At 45.8% G+C, this 22,142-nt stretch overlaps 1 protein-coding gene across 1 annotated transcript in view; it reads right to left on the bottom strand.

Moving 5' to 3' along the window:
* Positions 1-22,142, bottom strand: part of LOC129384193 (uncharacterized) — a 126,821-nt gene that overhangs the window by 19,455 nt on the left and 85,224 nt on the right. The window contains exons 16-22 of the mRNA XM_055069411.2: positions 17,709-17,744; positions 15,675-15,707; positions 13,882-13,971; positions 13,619-13,717; positions 9,159-9,254; positions 8,063-8,089; positions 2,869-2,958 (exon numbers count right to left, since the gene is read on the bottom strand). Of these exons, the coding sequence (XP_054925386.2) occupies positions 2,869-2,958; positions 8,063-8,089; positions 9,159-9,254; positions 13,619-13,717; positions 13,882-13,971; positions 15,675-15,707; positions 17,709-17,744 (471 nt within the window). The remainder of the gene's footprint in view (positions 1-2,868; positions 2,959-8,062; positions 8,090-9,158; positions 9,255-13,618; positions 13,718-13,881; positions 13,972-15,674; positions 15,708-17,708; positions 17,745-22,142) is intronic.

Genomic DNA, 22,142 nt, shown 5'->3' with positions numbered 1-22,142 from the left:
TTAGGCAAAATAAGAAAAAGAGGTTGGCGGTGCAAACCACGGGCCTCGTTTCAAAGGTGACGCTCATAGCATCCATCCATTCATCCATCCGTCTATTAGCGGTGTTATGTTCTTTGGCCCCTTGGTCTTGCCCTGTCTTCTTGGCAGGCAACGTAGATTGAATTCAATGCAGCCCAGTGTTGAAACACACCTGAAGATGTACTTCTTTTTGTTTCTTGCGCAAGTATGTTGAGCTAAATTAGACGGAATCAGAACCTATCTATCGAATTGCGTATTTCTTCGCATGCTTCTTCGATACATGTCAGTGCCCTCAGCATGTTGAAAAGTCGGTAAAAAAAATTATCTGATCCTTATAAAATCGCTCAAAGTCTGTTCGGTAAATATTTATCTCATAATGGTTTACCTCTAAACTCCTCGTAGGCACACGTCGTGTTATAAAATTTTCATCACAGTTGCACGAGTTCCATCACGTACCCCGATAGCTTTATTAATCGCATGCTCTACACTAATACTTGACCATCAGCTCTCATGCAGGCACACCACAGGCAAAACAGTGACATGCGGAATACGTGAACCTTTTTATTCGTGAGACCGGTTAGCCGCTAGCCAGTTGTCCTTGCTAACGACACTTAATTCGGACATCACAATCCACTGGCAGCTTCTCCGTAAGAAGTGTTCTAGCGCAGGAAATTTTTAGGAGTTTTAGCTCACACCCCTTCTTCCTCTCTCGTCAACATTGTCGTGTGCCGTTCGCTTGCGGTTTGCACATTAATATTTCCCACTGTGCAAATGCGAATGTCGACTGCGTAGAGCTTTCTTCGGAGCACTTATAAAGAATAATAACACAAAAATTATATTGTGCGCTTGAGCAGCGGCGATGCCGATATTGCTATTATTGAGGCCAACAGGCGAGCATCCATTGATCTTCCAACACGCATTCTTGAGCTAACATTTCAAAAAAATGTTTGGCTACATACCGTGCTCCACATCGCCATTTTAAAATTGTTTCTAGAGTTTTATTGATTTGTGCATTATTTCAGGGGGTACAGTGCTTTCTATAAGATGTACTTCTCGTTTCATTCCTGCTGGTTGCTTCTAAGGTATATCAGAGCTGTGATTCCATTGGTGCTATCGCTGGCTTATTCCTGCATTAACAGTGTGATTATATTATAGTGTGATTCTGGTTCTCTTGTGCCAAAGGCTCATGTTGTCGTTCTGTCTGGATAGGTATGTCTTCTTGTTTTTTAAGTTTTAGAATACTCCTGTGTCTTACTGGTGATGTCTTTTCTATACGGTCATTCATTTGTCTGCGGCTTCTGCGGTGTTCCATCACCAAATCTGCCGCACAGGTCCTATGAACATTTCAAATAAATAAAAGTAAATAAATTTGAACGGCAATAAATGGCTGCATATGGGCAATGTATCTTACGTGCGCTAATTATTTCAAGCTAGATACGAAACAAGCCATTGAGTGCTTCAAAAAGGTATTCTAGTTTTGCATGCGACCTGATATCTACATCTTAACATTCCGACGTGGAATTGATCTATAATGCCTTATTACTGAAAAAATATTTACGAAGCATGTGCAAAAGAAAAGGAAGCAAGAAAGGGCGAAGGGCCATAGCAAAAAGGCGTAAAAGTAGGTGCGTGTTTTTTAAACCTGAGAAACAAAATGCCGCGGGCACGGGAGACGCTGTGACTATGCAGAATATTTTGAATTACTTGTATTGAGATTGTTTTAACAATGTTAAACGCACAGAAAATGAGAGAGAAGTGGTTCTTGTGGGGAAGGAGGAAAGGCTAGCGCTATCTTCTGCAACCCGTGCGGGAGCACGGCTCAGCGCCAGCAGGGTGGCGGAGATGGGAGTAAAGGAGAGAGAGGGTAGAAGATACAAGAGTAGAGGGTCATCCCAGCAGCATCAGAGGGCCGTGGGTTCGACCGGAGGAGTAGGCTGGAGGTGGTGGGATGGCCGTTAGGCTATCCGTCTTTGTAGAAATTTCCTATTGTCTCGCCGAGAGCGCCGGCGAGTCGAGGTACTCGACGACAATTAGGAAGGCTGGTAGCTGATTACGACAGGGGAAGAGGATGTCTTCCTGTCGTGAACATGGGAGCCCTAGGCGGTGGAACTCCTCCAGAATATAATATCCGCGACAAGTGGACAGCATGTAAATACTGTAAACGTGAGCACTCGCAGAACTTGCACTCGCAAATGATTTTACCTTCAATTTTTCTGCACTGCTGATTTATACATTGTTCCAGGTAGCGAATGAACAAATTCGAAAGCTGACCGCAAATAAGTAAAGAAAACACACAGGGCCCCAATTCACAAAGCTTTTCATTCATAAGTGTCCGTTGATATTGAACGGTAGCCATCACTGGTAAAATGAAAAGCATCACAATTGGGTAGCATTTGCTATTCCGAACAATATGGCGTAAGAATATTTTTTCTAAATACAGGGCCAGGAGCGCATAACTGAAATGATAAAATATCTTGTCATGACTAATATGATATCAAAATTCCTTCGGCCCATCTCTATAGTCGTGGTTATCTTTTTTTTATCGCATTTTTTCTCATTTAGAAAATTAGACAATTAGGTTTACTGGCTCAAAACTTCGCAGCGCATTATAAGAGACGTCTTAGTAGATTAGTTTCGACTACCGCTGATGTTCCTTGACTTGCAATACTAAACGGCATCCGAAGTTATTTTTTTTTCTTTATGATTTCGGGGTCGGCAAACAAACCTCTGACCTCGTCCTCATCCGTGCAACGCCATAGGCGTTAAATCCACCACGGTGGGTAATTTCTGTCATTGGTAACACAAGATCTGTAACCACTCATGCAAATGTAACAGGCAGATCTCGCTTACCTACGCAATTGGGCATTCCCTTTGTTAACACGCAGTCCTGGTTCTTGCTATCGCAAAGCTTTGTCATCTTGTCGTTACACATGGCGGGCGCTGAAAAAATGGCATATTAGTCATGGGGCAGGAAGGCGTGAGTGTGAGCAACGTACAATGCTGGCATCGCAGTGAGTACTCAACATTGCACGCTGTCATATAAGCTATTCGACAATGAGCAAGCGTCAGCGATAGCGCAACCCAAGGAACTTGTACGCGTACAAGAACTGTATTGCATCGCTAGCTCTTAATTGAACTATAATATGTATCTGGGATATGTACCTCACTGTAGCTTACTGAGTGACTCACATCAATTACGCTACACCCAACCCGCAAATTAAGCAGACGTTTTGCGTCCTTTCTCGCCAAGCAACGGTGAAACGGAAATAACTCTTCAGCACCGCCTTCGAATAAAAAAAAAAGGGCGAGCGCTTTGGTTACAGGGTGTCTTCTTGCTTGTCTGGCGCCTTATAGGAATTATAGCGATGTTGCACTTGGTGAACGCGGGTGACGCCAAGCATTTGGGCGCAGTTCCGGAGTTTCTAAGCTAAGCCGTCTTCCCTTACACACCCTGCTTGCCTCCGCCTAGCCTCCTCCTCCGCAACGCTGCGCCTCTTTCCTCCTTCCCTCCTCCGTCACGCCTCCTCCGTACGTTCCCCGGCGCTGTTCTGTACCCAGAGTGTCAGGCTAGAGTCAAGCTCAGCAGTGTGTTCTTTCCCCTCTGATTCTTCCAAGCCCGTTTTCTTGGTTGTGGTTTCGCTATACAGCAGATAGGCACAGTGGGAATATCGTTAAGCCATTCATGCGCGTCACTAATTAGATGACGAGGCATTTGGCTATTGTTTCTCCCCACCACATGGTGGAGAGCCTTGTCTTCTGATGAGGCAGAAGGACCGATGTTGTATTTGTCGACTTGTATTTCCGAGCGGCAGCCCCTGCAGGCCCCTCGACAGAATGAATACACTTGAGACGTCTTTCGACGAAATAGGGGATAACAAGAGTGTCATAGTTACTCCCGCGGATTACCCACGCTTTTTTTTATTTGACCACGTTGACATTCAGAGCACTGGGCAGAAATCACATTGCGTCAGCACCGTCAACGGCCCTCGCGATGCTTTGTTTTAATTAGACAGTCGGATTCCCCCGGTCCGTGCCACTTCTGAGTTTTCTATTTTCTGCCGGCCGAAATAAGAACCTCAGACGGGAAGCCCACGGAAAATGTGCAGCTGTGGCTTTCCCAGGAAGGTTCCAGTGCCGGTCCTGGCTCGACCGCACCGCTTTCTACGGCGGCGAGCCTCGCCCAGTCCTGGTGCAGTGCCGTTCCTGCTTTGGACCCAAGCCCGACCAGCTCAGCCCTCTAAGCCACTCCTTTCCCAAGGTTACGGATCCGTTTTGCCGACTTTTTTTTATTCACAAGTTTTCCAGTTTGCTTACAGAAAATCAGAAGAGTCAGAACTAAAGACGTTAGCATGCGCCTGACTGAGGCCCTGACCCCTGTGCAAAAGTGAGGGACTTCCCTCACCTACATTGGTCTATCGACTAGAGGCTGTTCACCTTGGAGACCTGCTGTGGATGTGGGTACGGTCCTGCACAAAAATCACACTCCCTCACCCGGATTTTCAAGGGTCGACAGGAGTGCATCGGTCACAGCGCAAGGGCCACACTGCTCCACAGAGCCACCGTCCCTCTCTCGGGGTGAACCCATTCAAGGGACTTGATCTCCTTACAAAGAAAACAAAACATTTCCCGGGGCTCCCGTCGGCGTCTCCGAGCTGGTTTGCGTGGGCGCAATGGGCCCCGCAGGAACGATCTCCGTAGCCGGGTTCGGGACTGTTAAACCGATTCCCTTTTGGTTGCCCATTTGGTTGCCGAGTCTCAGATTCACAGACTGAGCTGCACAAACGCGCCCGCTTCTTAAAAGATTTCTCCTTTCCCTAAGGACCTACTGACCCATGTTCAACTGCTGTTCACCTGGAACCCTTCTCCACTTCAGTCCTCAAGGTTCTCACTTGAGTCTCTGGTACTACCACCAAGATCTGCACCAGCAGCGGCTCCAGGCGGGCTCACGGCCGACACCTTCAACGCCCACCGCTGCGGCCCTCCCACTCGTCGCGGCTTAGCGCCCCCACATTTTGATCGTTTCTGCCGGCGACGGCCGGGGATAGGCGCGACGCTAGAGTACCATCCATTTTCGGGTCCAGTTGCTTCGGCGTTCGGTTCATCCCACAGCGCCTGTTCTGTTTAACAAAAGTGGCCCACTTGGCACTCTCATCGTAGCGGGATGCCTCAACCCAGAAGGCCTCCCGTACGCCCATTGAAAGTTCGAGAATAGGTTGAGGACGTTTCGACCCCAATGCCTCTGATCATTCGCTTTACCAGGTGTGACTGCTCTCTCATCGAGTGCCAACTATCCTGAGAGAAACTTTGGAGGGAACCAGCTACTAGATGGTTCGATTGGTCTTTCGATTCTATATGCAGGTCGAACGATCGATTTGCACATGAGAATCGTTTCGGACCACCATCAGTTCCTCTGGCCTCGTCCAGCTGCCCGGGCATAGTACACCATCTTCCGGCGCTCGCTTTTTCTTCCAGCACGGTGGCCCCCGACTTAGTCTCGCCGATTTCACAGAAGGGGCATGTGCGCTTGCGCGTGACAGTTTTGGCATTTCCGCCACAAAAATGAAGCATTGAAAGCTCTAGCAAAGTTTACTAGTAGGATTGAATTTTTCGGGCGTTGTTCTAAATATATACGTATAGCGACCTGTGGCCGTGGCGCAGTACGCCAGGTAGCTCCATGTTGGGTAGAAGAAGCAGCACCCTGGCAGCCACCAGGCCTCTCGCAACACTGGCGCGGTGAGAAGCATGACCAGTGGCGTTAGAGGCTGTAAGAAAACTATGAGCTGGCGCGAGAAGCCAGACACCAAGACATTTTCCTTTGCATTCTCAACTTCTTCTCGTGCTGTACTAACGAGCCTGCGCACGTTTATTCGAGATGCGACTGACGGGGAACCATCGCTATTAGCGCCAATATAAATATCAGATGACGTTGGCTTCATGTTTACTACCCTTGAGGCCAAAAGCAGTGCATACACTCAGAAGCTCCGTGGGAATATTACATTGTTGCGGAAAACATTGTGCGGCAATGAGGGGACGCGTCTGCGGAGGCGAAGTGCGCACCAGCGAGATGGCTCCTCAAAGCAGTCGCGCACTTGCGTCCGCGTTGGTTGAGATTGGGAAGGAGAAAACATCAGCAGCTCATTTGCAACAGCTGAATGCGACAAAACACATCACTGAGGGTTGAGGTTGACCTATTTTGGGGGGTTTTTCCCCTTTCCGCGCCTGAGTAAACGCGAAACCGTCTCACCCCGGAAGCTGCGTCGTTATAGCGTGTGTTAAGAGAAGCACAAAAAGCGCTGCCAAACGCTTTCGGGCTACTCAGTGCGGTAACACATGCGCAGAAGCTTCACCCCCGAAACTTTCACTTCAGGCCGGAATAAAGATGTCCGCGAGTATAGTTACGCATGGGTGGCGTGGGCATATAGCGTGCTCACAGTCGTGTGGGCGCGATGCTCATGCCAGCAGCGGAAGCCACAACGCGTCCCATGGCGCCGTGACCGAGGCGATTGAGTGTAGCTCACGCTTCGTTGCAGCCACACAAACTTCGCGCTTCTGGAATCCCTCCAATTCTCTGCAGGCGAGTCGCCCATTCGCCGTCGTGCGGGAGAGTAAAGACAACTGCAGCAGTGGCGACGCCTACGGGTGGTTTCGTGATTCGAGCGTCCGTGTAAATACTATGGGAACAATAGCAGGAACCGGCCACTTGAATCTCACTTGGGCACTACTGCGCACAATATTTTAACAGCTCACTATAAGAAAGTGCAAACACGTGACGAGACATAGCCTGAAGGTGACACACGCTCCACTGTGATTGCACACCTTGTCGAAGAGGCTTACTCGCGGGGTCGGTATTATGTGATGCAACCTTTCCCTTCTTCCCTCCACCCCAATTGCAAGCATAAAGAAAGGGACAGTCGCGTCGTGTGTTGTCGCTTCTTGCCTGCCGCTATCTGTTTAGCACTATTGGAATACCCAGTATGACAGGCAATTTAGCCCGAATCAATGCCTTAGTGAAGCGTAAGTCAATATAGTGAATCCAAGAGCATAGCCTTGGCGTCGGTTTTCCCCAGGATATTACATGTTCCATAACAGCTCGAGAGAAGAAAACAAATTTCACGTTACCAGAGCTTCTGCTGCAATTGCAATTAACAGATATGTCATTACACTGTCGGCACGAATATAGAATTAACGCTGCAGAGTCGCTCAGTCGTTTCAGGGTGACACCAGATTACATAAATACGAGTACCTTTATAGCAAGCTTTAGCTTGGGACTTCTGTCTATGTACGTGTGAAAGGGAGTTATTGTATTTTTCTCGGAAACCACAGCATCGAATTAGATTAGGTTTGTTCTGTAGAAAACAAATTGTTGAAATATAGTTACTCTTGAAAGAAGATTTTTAATCTGGCCTGTCAATTTGTTGGCGTTCTTTTTTCAAACATTCCTTAAGATCGCAGAATTGAAGAAAGAAGCAGGTATTAGCTTTACAGTTCTGCAAGTGAGAAATGAAAACAATATAATAATGCTCTCATCTGCACGTGATAATAAATTTAAAACATACGATATTGGGCTATGTTATTCTGTTCTGAAATACGCTACAAAATTTGTGAGTGGGACCACTGCTAAAAACTCTTAAACGCTGTAACGTAAGCAGCAAATTCATATATCGCATTTGTGTGCTTCAAATGCTAAAAGAATTCCAGTTGACAGAACCGCGATACTTGTTTTCTTTTTTTTTTGACAAAGTTGCGAATCTATAAACTTCATGTTTGAAGCTTACCGATATTTCACTATGCTTAGGCAACAATATCTGTCCTAAATTATAACTTGGTTTCCTAACGTTGCTAGAATGTAACTTCCTTCCTTAAATACAGCAAATTTAATTCAGATCAATCTGGTGTTCGTCTTAGAAAACATTTTTGCGTCTTACATAGGTTTGAACAAAGGATTTCGAGTTGATTTCGAGCTAAAGCATTCTCTTAGCAAGTAATCTCCTAGTTGAGAATAACAAAGTATGTTGATTGCATGCTGGAAATCAGCTCCTTTTACCTTTCGTAGTTGTCGCTGCTTGTTTTGCTATAATCAAAAGGAAACAAAAGGCAGCCTTAATCGCTTAACATAGGTTCAAATAAGAACATTTGAGATGACTCGAATCTAAAGCCTCCACTTATCAAGTAATCCCCTAGTTGAGAATAACAAAGCACGCTGATTGCATGCATGAAATCAGCTCCTTTTACATTTCGTAGCTGTCACGGCTGATTTTGCTATAATTAAAAAGAAACATAAAGCAGTCTTAATCGCAATGAATGGAACAGGTATTTCAAATGGCAACATTTTCATGCCTGAAAAAACCTGGATAAAGTGAAATCTTCTGCATGGCGAACGCACAAACGTTACTAACCCATGATCATGTACAAAAAAAAAATAGACCTTCTCAAACAAAGCCCACATTCTATCGAACGCTTAGCTTACGCTATAAGTGCCACGAAGCCGAACAGAGTAAACGCTCCATCAAGGGGCATCACTGTATCTTTTATAGTTTCTTTCTTGTCCTGATTTTCTTCTCTAGCATGTACGCGAGATTGCTAGGAAGTGTACCAGAAGTGACCTGGAAGTGACATCATATATAATCGCCATTCTTAGCGACGCTGACAATCTTTTTTGTTCAATACGCAGGCAAGAAATCACTTACTTTTGTGCGTACTTTAATTTTGTAAAGGAAATGATTGCTTTCTTTTTTATCCACTGATGATTTAAAAATATCCGCGTATATTAAAAGCTTCGCAAAATAAGTTCTTCATAGGTGACTGGATATATGGAATTACCCGATATATAAGCTGTCTTGAGCAGATAAGTATGTTTGCTGCAAATGAGCTTCACTATAACCTCCTATTCCTGCCTCTTATGCAATAAATGGGCATAAGAAGTCCGATGTGATGGGGACCGACAAGTTATAGTTAACAAAAAAAGCGCAATTTTAGTAAGCAAGAGCTGACAGAAACAGATAAGGTGATGCAATTTGTGAAAGTTTATAAGATGCTGCCTATATCAAAACCAACATTTCGAACCCGGCGTATCATCGCACGTTTTCGGCTCTCTCGGAAAATCTAAGTGGGAGAGAAAGGAAACGTTGAAGTATGCTTACGACCGCACATCACGCCGTCCTTGTACTCGCGGCATACCCTTCCGAGTTTCGCGCATTTCCTCTGGATTTCTTCGTTGCACTTCTTGTTGTCTGTATCTGTCGAGAAAGGAGGAAAAAAAGAAATAGATTTGGTGGCTTCATTAAACGTAAGAAAGGAGAGAAAATAAAGTTTCGTTGAAGGGTCTCTCGGCGAACCTTGAACGCAGCAAAAAAGAAAGCGTCCTTATATACGAACGGCCTGTGTCGGACAACGCAGCTTCATACTATTAAAATGCAACGAGCAAAATTTACTCACCCTATAATGGTTACGGTTGCTCTTTTCACACGCGAGCAATAAAAAATCCTAAGAAGCAACGTCACAATCATGGAAAATCTAAAGCGAAGTGAGCTAGAGAAAGAAGGCGTCTTGAAATAGCTCGAGACTCACTGGAACACATACAGGGACAAAAGGGTAGTAGGAGACGTGGAACACGGTTCTTTTACCGAGTCCCCACCACACACACGAGGTTGCGATATGTTTATATATATATATATATATATATATATATATATATATATATATATATATATATATATATATATTGGGGCAGTGTCACAGAAAGTTAATCGCATTGCACTACACACTGCCTAATGTTATTTCTAAGTTTACTTAGGGTACATTTAAGGAAAAGGTACCGCACGTTTTCTTTTTCTAGTGTCATGCGGTAGTGAGTTATTGAGTTACGTGTCTGTCAGTATACTACAAAAAAAGGTTTGTGAACTTTTGTCAGTGACGTTTTGCAGGAAGGCTACATTCCACACGTTTTAATGAAGGGCATCATTGACGCTAAGTGGAATTATGCTTTTTTTTTGCTGAAGGATACATTTCAGTGGTTCTTTTGCCATCGCTCGTGACCTTAAGTATAGCTGCATTTATTCTCTATTTTATTCAGGAGGTGTTTCTCAGTCCCACGGCGTTCTACCCGTGTCATCGGGACTGTCGCTCGCATTTTTGGGTCTTTTCTTTAATGAACAAGGCTCTCTGTGCAGATATTTTTTTTCTCTGGAATCCGCCTTCGGATGGTGCAACAAATCACTATGACATCGTGTTGTGTCCACCGATCTGCATGGAATAAAATTTATTTTCAAAAAAGAAAAGTTACCGTTTCGCCAGAAATGCAAAGAAGCATTGATAGCGATGGTAGAGCATTAGATAACTACGTGAAGTAAGGTTCTTAGTTTTATCGGCCGTATGAATTGCAGTAAAGCTGCGCTTACTAAATAATTTAACAAGCATGGTGGCGTGCGCGAAGAGGTAAACAGGAACTGGTCTTGCTCGATGACGTCAGACCCTCGGTGTCACAACGCTGGAGTGACGAAGAGAGAACATCTGTAAGCGAATTCATTTCAAGCTGCCTCTCGCTACAACGCGCACTAGGTGCGTGGAAAAAAAACACCACAGACGAAGCCATCAGCCATCTCAGCTCGTCTAGGCTTTGCACACACTGCATGCTACCACCAATAGATGGCACGCGCCGTCGGGCGGAAAGAGAAAACGCGTGCTAAGCTGCCGCGCCCTCTTCCATGCGCGTTCGTGAATACACGGTTCGCGCCCTCCCCTCCCCTTGCCCCACGCCCAATTCTTGCATGCGCGAGAAGACGGTGCGCACCAAGCCACCATCTCTCTCAGCTCATTCTCTTCATTCTCCTCTCCACCATCTCTCTCGCACCTGCAGCATATAGCGTGCGGCCATAATTTTATCGCATTTGGACTCGATAGCGAACCTCACGGCGACGACGACGGCAACATTTCTCGTGGCGTATTCACGTAATTGCATTCGCAACAAGGCAAAGATTTTCTTTAATGTTCTACTTGTCCACGGTGCCTGATGAAATAGCTTGAAGTTATTTTCAGGGTGTAGGAAACAGCGATAATCTTTACTATGGTATGTGGTATCGGTTCGTGCTACAGCTGTGTGATCGTTTTGAAACGCTGCCTTGTGCCGTTTTTTTTTTTGTCATTTATGACCGCCAGTTTTCTTTTTTTTTGTGTGTGTGTGTGTGTAACTCTGTATTTTTCGAACTGAACGATGAGCTTGGTGTTCACCACGATATGGTATGCACGCAACTGCTCAGCAAAGACGCTAATGTGTGTGAACATACTCAGTCGGTTCAGTGAGTGTCACGGGACGTTCACTTGGCCTCTTTGCTTTTGGAACCAAATGTAGTCCACGTCCGTGCCGGACTTCACCAGCGGCGCCAGCTGTAAAGTGCCTCGAGCGTCGATACATCATTGAGATCGCGATAAGATACAACTCGGTACTATGGCCCCGTGTGTGCTTACCTTGAAGACGATTAGCGGCGACGCTATCGCGTACAACCAACCTTTTGGTAGCTAAGTTGGGCTATTAGGTTGACCGGATATCGTTTCATTCCATTGGTAAACGGGTTAACGAAAAAAATGAGTTTCTTTTCTACTCTGTTCGATTTGTTCACTAAACCTGCGGTACGATGAAGGCACTGCGTGTGGTTGCCTCGTGGTCAATGACCCTCTTGGTGATAGAAGCAGCAATAAGCACACTGCTTTATATTTCTTAGCTAGAAACAGCACTACGATAAGAGCTAGTATATTCATAGTAATGAAAGGTCGAACAAGGGCACGGAAGAAAACGGGAATCCTTACAAAAGATGTGTGTTATAGCATCTCTGTTTAGTTGCTTCCTCAACGAGGTTTAACTATCTCAGCTCAGATTATTGCTACAAAGTGAGTTCCACACTTCTAAAACAAACAGAGCCTCGTAAGACTTCAGATAACTAAGAAAATTTTCTTCTTCTTTATTAACCTTACGTAACTGAGAAGATACGATGATAAAGTGACCACTAATCCGAGGTACATAAAAAACTGAACCTACCAATTTCCTCATAAAAGATACACACACACCGGAAACACGCAAATATAGAAAGTCCACACACAAAAAAATTCAGTACTCACTATTAGTAAAGATCGCAATAAAGCTGCTAGCGCGATTGTCCTTAACTCTCCTAGTTCTATCAAGCACTGAGCAGTGGTTCAGAAAAGCAAACATTGATATTTGATAAGCTATTACAAAGCGCCTATTTAGCTCCTACGCTTGTAACTTTACCCGCATATCCGGTGATGGCGGTGGTAGTGGTGGCGGTGTCGCAGCAGCCGAGGTTAGCCTTGTATGCTTAACTGGCAATTGTTGCGCCAGAGCACCTCACACATCGTTAGCGAGGGTGGGTCACCATTCCTTGACCAACCCCGTGTCTCGAAGGAAGACACTCAGCAGTTGTACAACTCTCCCCCTGATTGCCGCAGGCCCTTGAGGGAACGCCTCTTTTTCATAACTCGCGCATGTAGGACATTTCTTTGGCAAGTTGTGAAAACCACCTTTCACACCGCGTCAAACTGGGGGCGGAACCGCATGAAGCGTTCCACATGATCAATCTCACCACGTAGAGTACAAAGCGGGGAAACAGATCGCCCAGTACTGAACACAAAGCCCTGATGTAAGTGAAGATAGTTCTATATAACGAGGCACACAAGGGTCGCACCTTCGTGAGTAAGTCGCTGAACCACACAGGCTTCGCGTGGATTTTTTGCGCAGCGCCCGAAAATAATTACAGACTGTGTCCTTAGTTTACTGCGAATTATTTGGTTCTCTCAGTTTTGGGTCACGGGACAGCACCTCGTCGCACGCAGAGGTGTCAGGTTTCTCGTTGCCGCCAATTTTAACTTACGACGGGGCCCATTGAAATTCCAGCTTGAAATGCACCCGACGCGGGGGCTTAGCGGCTATGGTGTTGCGCTGCTAAGCACGAAGTTGCGAGATCGAATCCCGGCCGCAGCTGCCGCATTTCGATGGGGCTGAAATGTGAAAACGCCCGTGTTCCGTGTACTGGGGGCACGTTCAGGAACCCCGGGTACTCAAAATTGTTCCAGAGCTCCGGCATATTGGCGTGCCTTATGATGATATCGTGGTCTTACACTTTAAACCCTAGAATTTCTTTCAGCTTCAGTTCCCTGCTCCTGAGGTCGTTAACACCGTCAGAGATTGCCGAGTAAACATTTTTTGTGGGAAGCAACGATTGAGTGTTGTGGTGCTGACTTTGTGCCTGGGAGCGTTACGGCGAAGTGTGCAGAATAGAACTTTACTTTTCGCAAAGTGGTGCTTAAGGCAGCACATTTTACAGTTTTAAACGAAACTAAGCGATAGAACTGACCGGACCATTTGAAACGTACAAGGTATCATTTTCGTCACCTGCCAGATTGCTTTCAATTTTCAGCCCTCCGCGGTTTTTCTTTCTTTGAGTAGACGGGGATGATTTAAGATGGTGCATTATCCATGCTTTAATTTTTTTGCGTTTTTCGCTTTTGCTTTTCAGGTTGCCACCGGTTGTGTTCGCAATTACACCTTCGTTTTAAAGTCGTAAAGTTATTCTCAAGTCTCGTTGCTCACCTACGCATACAGCCACTTTTCCAAGGATTGCTTCGCACTTCATGCCTATATCATGGCAAGTTTGCTTCAGGATGTCGTTGCACGGTTGGTTCTTCTTTTCTGTGCGAGAATGAAAAATGAAGCAAACAAACCGACAAACAAACGAGTAGGTGAAAAGTTAATTTGGCGCGAGAAGTGCAATGACGCTGCGCCACAGAACAGACACCGAAAGTGCCCTTAATAAGCTGTGATCTCTGCAGGACTATAAGATAATTAATGCTTACCCACACAGTCGGCCATCTTGTTTCGCATGACACAGTCCTTTCCTACCTGGGCGCAGACCTGTTTCGCCCTCTCGGGGCAAATAGAAGGACCTGCGTGCGACAAATTGGTTTTGTGATGAGCTGTGAAGCCCATGTGTGCCCGACGAGTGGCTGTGAGGATCGTGAACGATGGAGTATTATCAAGCACGCATCCGTTGTCACTATCAAGCGTAGTGCTAGAAAAAATCGTAGTAATCCGAAGAGAGAACACCCGCCGACCTACTTAACAAATTTCGAAGCCAGATAGCGTATAGCTAATGGGATTGAGTAATCCGGTGCCCTGCATCGGAAGAGCGAGAGTCAATTGCCACGAGGGATGCTACCCCAAAACTTGCGGTGAAAGTTGATGCAATAATTCGGCGAGTTTGGCGAGTTCGTGTTATTTTACAACAAATTTGAATCCCCGAAAAATGAAATACAAGATAGGAATTCTTGAAATAGCGCTCAAGAAACGCTAAGTTCCAAACGTTAGGTTTGTTGACGTGATACGATGCTTATACTCAGCGTAAAATATTACTGTCATCACTCTAATTACACATTCTCTTTCGCTACAGATATGAAAACATTGGGCCACTTCTCGAGAAAGTTAATGAATGTGCCTGAAACAGGCGATGCGCTATGGAAAGGTGACAGTGAGAAACCAAATGATCTGTCTGATGTAATCGCAGGAGCAGAGCAAGTTTACAAAAGCAAGGTCCAGTTTTGAGAAGTCTAGCCTTGTGATCAAAGATTGCGCTGCTGTCAGTGCTGTCAGCTGAACGAGGCGCTTGCAAATATTGAGCATTACCTGCATCATGCCGGCTACTTCGGAGACTTCCCTTTCGGGTAAAAACTCTTAAACTCTGGCCGTGACTTGGTTATAAATGCAAGTTTCTATAATTCTAAGGCAATATGAAATTCCAGCCGTAGCCGCTTAGTTACAGCAGTAGCCTGTCATATGCCTTTTTCAGCGCTTTTTTAGAATCGGCGCTGCAACGCGCAGTTCACGCACCCACAGTGTGCCACGAAGGATACGCGATGAAGCGAGAGCGCATCATCACATCTATCCTTAGCTACACTCTACGCCCTCAGCTGGTATATATATATATATATATTCTAGCATACGAATAAAGAAGAAAAGCGACCGATGATGCAAGGGGTTGATTGCGCCTAGCAGAACAGTGCAGCCGAGGGCACTTGCACTGGGCTGCGCGTTAGGCGCATGCGCATGCACTTCACCATTTCGCCAATTGCGCCGATCATTCCGGTTGACGCTCGCGCGATAGCATTACAGAATTTCGAGGGTGTACCCTGGAATAACGCGAAATCTTCTACAGTCGATGCTGGTGACGGGAATGCGGCAAAATTCCGCTGAAGCCTGTGACTAGCCGACTTGTTTGTAGGTATATTAGTGAGCACGTGAAACAACTAGTTGAATGGAGCGGTCGCCACCTGGTGGGGTGGAATTTGCAGCGCTCTTTGCCCAGGCAGGTTGGTCCCAGTAAACGTAAAAGGTCATCGTGCGCGTGGCACCGCGTGTTAAAGTGCTGATTTCCGGCAGGGGCTTTTTTACTGAGCGGAGTTACAGTGCTACTACACTTCAAAGCATCCGGTTCAAAACGCTAGCACTGCGGTCCGCATCCCGAAGAAACATGGAATAAATCGATTTCGGTATTAAAAAAAAAGGTTTCACTGTGTATTCGCGAGATACCTTTTTGCACGCGTCAATGCCCCCTTCCCCTTCCCTCCATGACTGAGAATTTCACGAAACTTACTTGCGGTTGTAGTCATAGGTGTTGTCGCTGGAGCTGCAATAAAATAAAACCATTCGCGCACGGTTCAAGCCCTTTCGCACGTAGAGTTATCACCGCCTAATTAGTAAATGTGCGACCACATGTAGCCTATCAGCAGATGGTGTTGTATAAGACCATTGCTAGAGCGGCATGTCTGCAAACGACTATCGGTTTGATAAAAGCACTATAACTTGTTTTACTTGATTACTGATTTTGCTGAAAATGTGCCTACTACATCATAAACTAAAAGCTCTAGGCTGGACTAGATTATCTGTTGGCATAGCAAGGTTATGTTACTTCGAAATCTGTCATCAAAGCCACGAAAGCATTCTTCAGCAGTTCTCCTTCTGTTTTTCTTTTTTAAGTAAAACAGGCAACCCCCACACGCTCAAGCTTCCTAACACCGGCAATGCCCTGAAGGGGAATCAATAGTGCGTTGCTCAGTCGGACAGTCAAATAATTTATTTGAAAGGTCCCTCGAGAGTGTGTTACTCGCGCTTTATTGTTCCTTATAATTACTTTTCGGCACAAGAACCTTCTCGCAATCTGCTCCGCGTACTCGCAATTGTGTCAGCATGCGCCGAGGATCGCATTAAAATAATTACCTTTCCTATTATTTCTCCACTCGGACCTTGCGCAACCTTTTCCCGAATGACACCATTGATAGCACCAAGGTGCAAAGGTTTAAGATAACAGTGAAGCCCACTTGGAGAGCTACTTCGCCTATGCAAGTAATTTTCTTTGGCATTGGGAAAGAAATGAGGGCGCCTTTATAGTTGCAAAATACCTGTTGCTATACTTATGCCGAAACGAGACCTACGAAAACGTTTTGTGCATCCGAACTAGGACTTGGTTTGTTTCTGTTTTATAAATTACTTTTCCCGAGACTTGTCTTATTTTCCTCTTGGATCACCTCAGCCACTACAAGCCTACTTGCATGTTTTGTTCCTATATGAAGGACTGACGCCATCAGCTTTATTGAAACACTTCCGCCATTTAAGGTGTCTTGCATTCGCCGCCGGTCTTCAGTTGTCATCTGTGAAAGCGTTGCGCGAACGTTTTATCAATGTCGCCAGAATGTGTGCACGTACTGAAATGCATTATCAAAAACAGCAGGTACTCACGTGACCGCGTATTTTGCGCGTTTTCACGTACACAACCGGCAAGATAACGAAATGCAGAGTATGGAGGCCAGGGAGTTGACCGAATTGCACGTAGTTCGCAGTATACCCTTGAACGTGACAGCGCTTTGCGGTTGTTTTTAGCGCTCACTTACTGCGCACTTTAATATGGACGAGCTGGCGCAGGGTCAAACCGCGTCGAATGCATTCATCGGAAGGAACCGCGAATGACAGAGCGCCACACAGGTGCAGTTAACTTGAAGACACTTACATTCACGGCTGTCCGCAGCCATTTCTCAGTGACCATGGCGTGCTCCTGTACTTAACAGGAGGTCACTGATTGGATTTCGCACCGCGCCAGCCGACTTTCGGGGAGCGTGGAAGGCAACAGTTCTCTTATAATTGGACTTCGGTGCGCTTTAGAGAACCCCAGGTGGTCAGAATTCACAAGGACTTTTCCATGGCGGCATCTCTAATAACCAACTGTGACGGTTTCGGGACTGGTATCCCTAGTTTCTAATTTGAGGCTAGAGAGCACGCGTAACGCCCAGTTATGTCAACATAACGGATAGTAATTTTGGCTTCTCTCGCGTGACTAGTATTCGACTTTGTCCGCTACCATGTACGTGTCATTTGAGCATGAGGAAATGTGTTTTGATTATCAAAACGCTTCAGACTCATTGTGCGAAACGCTCTTTCTATTGTACCCTAAAATTCAATCATTCCTCTTTGGGCTCCCACTCCTAAATCTTTTGTTGTGAACACTTGCATAACTATAAATTAGGGCAATAGCCTGTGTAATTCATTTTATCCTGCCTCAGTTTAGTTATGGGAACAGAGCACAACTGTTGAGGGAACTGTCACAAATGTTACATGATTTCTAGCTAGTACTCACCGCTGGTTGTTGTCGTTTCCTGCTTTTCTTCTACATCTGGAAGTAAATACACCACGCCGCGCAACATTTTATTACGATATTTTTTGTTATGAGGAACACGGCCGGAGTCGTATATGAAAAGATTTATCTCATTGGCACCGTAAAACGGCACGTTGAAGCAGCATTTCACCTCTTTACGGCAATTCATCCTTTTCCTTACGTCAACTAAACATCGTCTGCGATGAATCTTTTTTTTTTTCTTTTTCAGGATAAATACTGTGCTCAGCAAGTTGTGTGCTGTGTCGGTACCTGTATGTCCGGTGCCTTAACCAGGGTGTCGAACTAAACCCGAATGCTAACCGAAAACCATACCGAACTGAAATTGTTGCTGGAACTAAACAAAAACAGCAACAGATATTCTTAGAACGTTCCTGAACGCGATGTGAATCTGTACCAAAAAAAAATAATAGTGGCTTAGCGATTTGGCACAAACGGTTCAAGAGATAGATAGAGAGAGAGGGGGGGGGAATGCAGCGAGGCCAAGCAGGCGAGCGCCTGGTGTGCTACCTTACAGTGGGGATAAGGGAAAGGGGGAATAGAAGGGAGGAAAGAGGAAGGCAGTTAACACTGTGTGTTGAGTGAAGCGTCTTGAAACCAAAGTCAAATTCTATAGCAAGTGGTAGGCATTTGAAGACATCTCAGATGACCCAAGGGCATGTGGTAGTTGTGCGAATAGGCGGCAGCGGGTGAGCCGTGGGGATTGCTCAAGACTTGCAAGTTCTGTGTTGAGAGCATCCAGCACTTGCACTAGACTTAGCGCTGATAGAGTGTTCAGCTTGCTGAAGAGTATGCGAAGGGTATCCATGAGGAACCGAATCATTGCAATCACTTGCAGGTCTTCGGGCAATTTGTCAGACTAGGCGCTGAGGACTCTACCGCTGTGCGCCATATGCTTTGATGTAACTGTGGCTCCGGCTGTGGCATTGGCTGTGATATTGGCTGTGGCATCTGCTGTGGCATCGGCTGTGGCTTTAGCTGTGGCTTTGGCTCTACTTCAGCTGTGTCATCGACTGTGGATCCGCCCATAGTGGCTGCTGTAACTCGGATATCGCGAGCCAAGCTTCAGCATTGACGCTCGCTGGCACGAACTTGTCATAGTTAGATTCGACTCCGCCAGGCCTAAGGGGCAGAGAAGGAGGTGTTAGATGTGGTGCCCTGTTCACAGAGGCATCGGCGATCTTTGAAGCTCGATGGTGTCTGCAGCATCGTTCTCTAACAGCCGCAACAGCTTCCCGGCGAGACCAATGATCTCTCGTTTCCTACTTCAACACTGCGCTTTCCTACACCATTTTGGGGCAGTCCTTTCAGGTAACATCATGGGACTCAAGACAACGAGGAGGGCATTTCATAACATTGGCAGCACAGAATCCTGGAGCGCGGGGCTCTGCGAAGCGCTAGATATTTCTGGTGTTCTCACACACGGCGCTTATGTGTCCTTGCCTCATGCTATTGTGGCATTGGAATGGCCTTAAGATAAATGGTCGCACAATGTGTCTAAAGTGGCCCACCTTGACGCGTGAGGGAAGTTATTCGCCCTTCAAAATTACTTCCACGCAGCGGAACGTTCCTAGGCGAGCCACATGAGTTATTGCGACGCCATCAACAGCTTGCTTCTCTAGAATCGACAAGTCAGCGCTGGACATAGATATGTCAACGTCGTAGACGACACCAGTAGTAGAGCCTCTGTCCAGAGGTTATACAAGCGGCCCTTCATGCCACCAAGTTCCGTAAGTTTGCCCAAAGCGTTCAGCGCAGTCTCGTGTCCAACGCCAATAGGCAAGTTGCGTTTTCGTGCGTTGACTTGAACGTCGGTGACCTGATTTGGCGTCGCCGCTTCAAGGAGCACTGTGCCAGACTTTCCGTTGAGTCGCCTCAGGTTGTCGGTAGTGGGTTCTGGTACAAACAAAACCTTACTGACTCCGGTATTTCGAGGTGCTCCTTGAGTCGACATGTTTGAAGACAGTTAGGCCCTGGTGTTTCCTTGCTTCGTCTTGCGGCTTTTCACAAACTGAAATTCGATATCGGAGAGGTCACCCCTGCTGAGCTAGTAGACACTAGTATCTTCGTGGTTGGTGTCGCCTAGAAAGCCGCTCCACGTCTTAGACGCAGCCATCGCTGAAGCTGCCATCCCTAGCAGAGACCCGAGTTGTCAACGTAAATCCGTACGACAACCCACGGCACCTTTCCTCATATATATATATATATATATATATATATATATATATATATATAAATCGGCTGAATATACCTGAGCTAGAGAAATGACGTTCTGGCTCGCAGATACTTCGTCTTCTTTTCGAACGGTTCAAGCATATAGACCTTTTTTGTCCATTCATGACCCCAAAAAACTTCCGGTCATGCATTTTTGACAGTCAAGTTAGCCAAGAAAACGGAAGTATTTTGCGCATCATTTACTGTAGGCACATATTCTTGATGTGTTCAGATATAAAGTACGGCATGTGTCCATCTCACGTATGGGCTTTTTTTTTGTTAGATTTACCAAGAAAATTCACTTGTAGAACATTCCAACTTCCCAGCAAAACTGATGCCACCTGGAGGGTTCTGTAAGTTTATAGGCTATTGTAACTTCCGTTGTTCCAGAGGGCTTAACCGGAAGGCTTCTGGGAAGCCTGTTTATAATCATGATGCAAATGCGTGCTACATACCTAAGCGATTTACTGAAGTATTGGCTTTTAAATCAAACCACAAGAACATGGTTACGGCTCACGAGTTTTGGGGAACGTTGTCATAACTGTATTGATGACTATACGCGTACCTGCTAACTTGAGAGCTATAAAAGTCTTATTCGGCTCAGTGAAATGGCAGAAGCGGTAGAGAATATCACTGGTTCATTTTTGTGAGGTTTGCTCTGAAAACATGCATTTTCAAGCATGCATACGCATTGTATTGAAAACGATTTCCCTTTCGCCGCAGCTCACAAGAAACAGCAAACCTAAGTGGTCGAGCAATACTGTCAAGGAACAGATTGATTTTATGTTACAGTGACTTTTTCCCTGGCTGCTTCAAGAATTTGTATTAACTTTCTCGAAACAAGTACCCTGCTTGCATTCATTCACCATGACCCAAAAATGTACTAGCGTAATACCTGGGGACCTACGCGTTTTCGCGAACAGAATAAGTTTCTCGGAAAACTTGACGCAGCATTCGTAATGTCTCTAAAAATTACCGAATTCGTAAAATTTACGAATGATTGGCGAGAGTTGCCAGGTTTTCTGTACGGCCACTTTGGCACAGTAGTTTGCACTTCAGAACTCGGCCATGCCAATTACGTGCTGCGGCCGAAACGCTGTTTCAGCGGGACCATAGCACCACCGTTTCTTGAAGCTTCCAGATCGGCTGGTAGGCCATCTGGCCACCATGAGTAAAAACAGAAAAACACGCACGACAGGACACAGTAAGCAAAAAAAGATGGTGACGTCGACAATGTAAAATAGGAAAACCAACTACTTCATCATTTCGATTTTTAGTGCAATTACGGTAATGGCGCCGTGTTACAGGAAATACGACATCCGCGTCAGACACCGCTTCGCGCTGAATCATTCCGAACCACAACCTCGCAGGCCCTCCACGTGGCCCAGATGCGTTACTGAACTAACGGAATTTCTCCGAGTAAAATACTTCAGAAAAATTGTAAAATAGGGCTTAAAAGCAACCTACAGGCATGGTAGTGTCGGTGTTTAATTTGAATATACCAGAAAATATATTTTTGTTACGCGGGAATTCAAACGCAAACTCCTTTTCCGGCGACGCGGCCCGCTCGACTCCTAGCAACAACACCATCTCTCTCGGCTCCACGCCTCCGCAAGAAAGCTTCGGCTGCCGGGAAACGTGACAAGCACTCAGGGATCTGTGAAGCGTTGCACTCTTAAAGGTGAAGCTTAAGCGTGCTCCATTTTTTTTTTTCTAACGACAGCATTGCGGTCGCAAATGGATGCTGTCATTCTCTCAGTGCACGAGGATCACGCCTGTAAACGGCGCAGGAAATTTGCTTTTGTTGCGCATCATGGCTCAGCGGACATCTGGAGTCTCCATCGAAAACACACCGCGCTCTTCGATTTCTAAATATTATTCCTGGAATGAAATGTGCGTAATTCGGACAATTTTGACCACGTTTAGCCAGCGCAAGTATTTACGCTGCGTAGAATTGCGCAAAGAACATCGCCGAGGCGTTTAGCACAGATTGTCCTTGTTCATCGTTCCGAAGCATTGACGTCTTCACTTGCTTTTACTTAAAACAGAACTATAAACTAAGGAAAAAGTCACTTGTTGACTTCTTTCTTTGCTACAGACCAGATGCTTGCATTTGTAATTTATGTCATACAATGTGAACCTGCACCGTGACACTTGTCACGCTTTATTCATCACCAGTCCAGT

This window comes from Dermacentor andersoni, chromosome 8 (assembly GCF_023375885.2).
Source record: "Dermacentor andersoni chromosome 8, qqDerAnde1_hic_scaffold, whole genome shotgun sequence".
Classification (NCBI taxonomy): domain Eukaryota; kingdom Metazoa; phylum Arthropoda; class Arachnida; order Ixodida; family Ixodidae; genus Dermacentor; species Dermacentor andersoni.
Note: the sequence above shows the minus strand (reverse complement) of the source record. Positions and strands in the feature narration are given on the sequence as shown.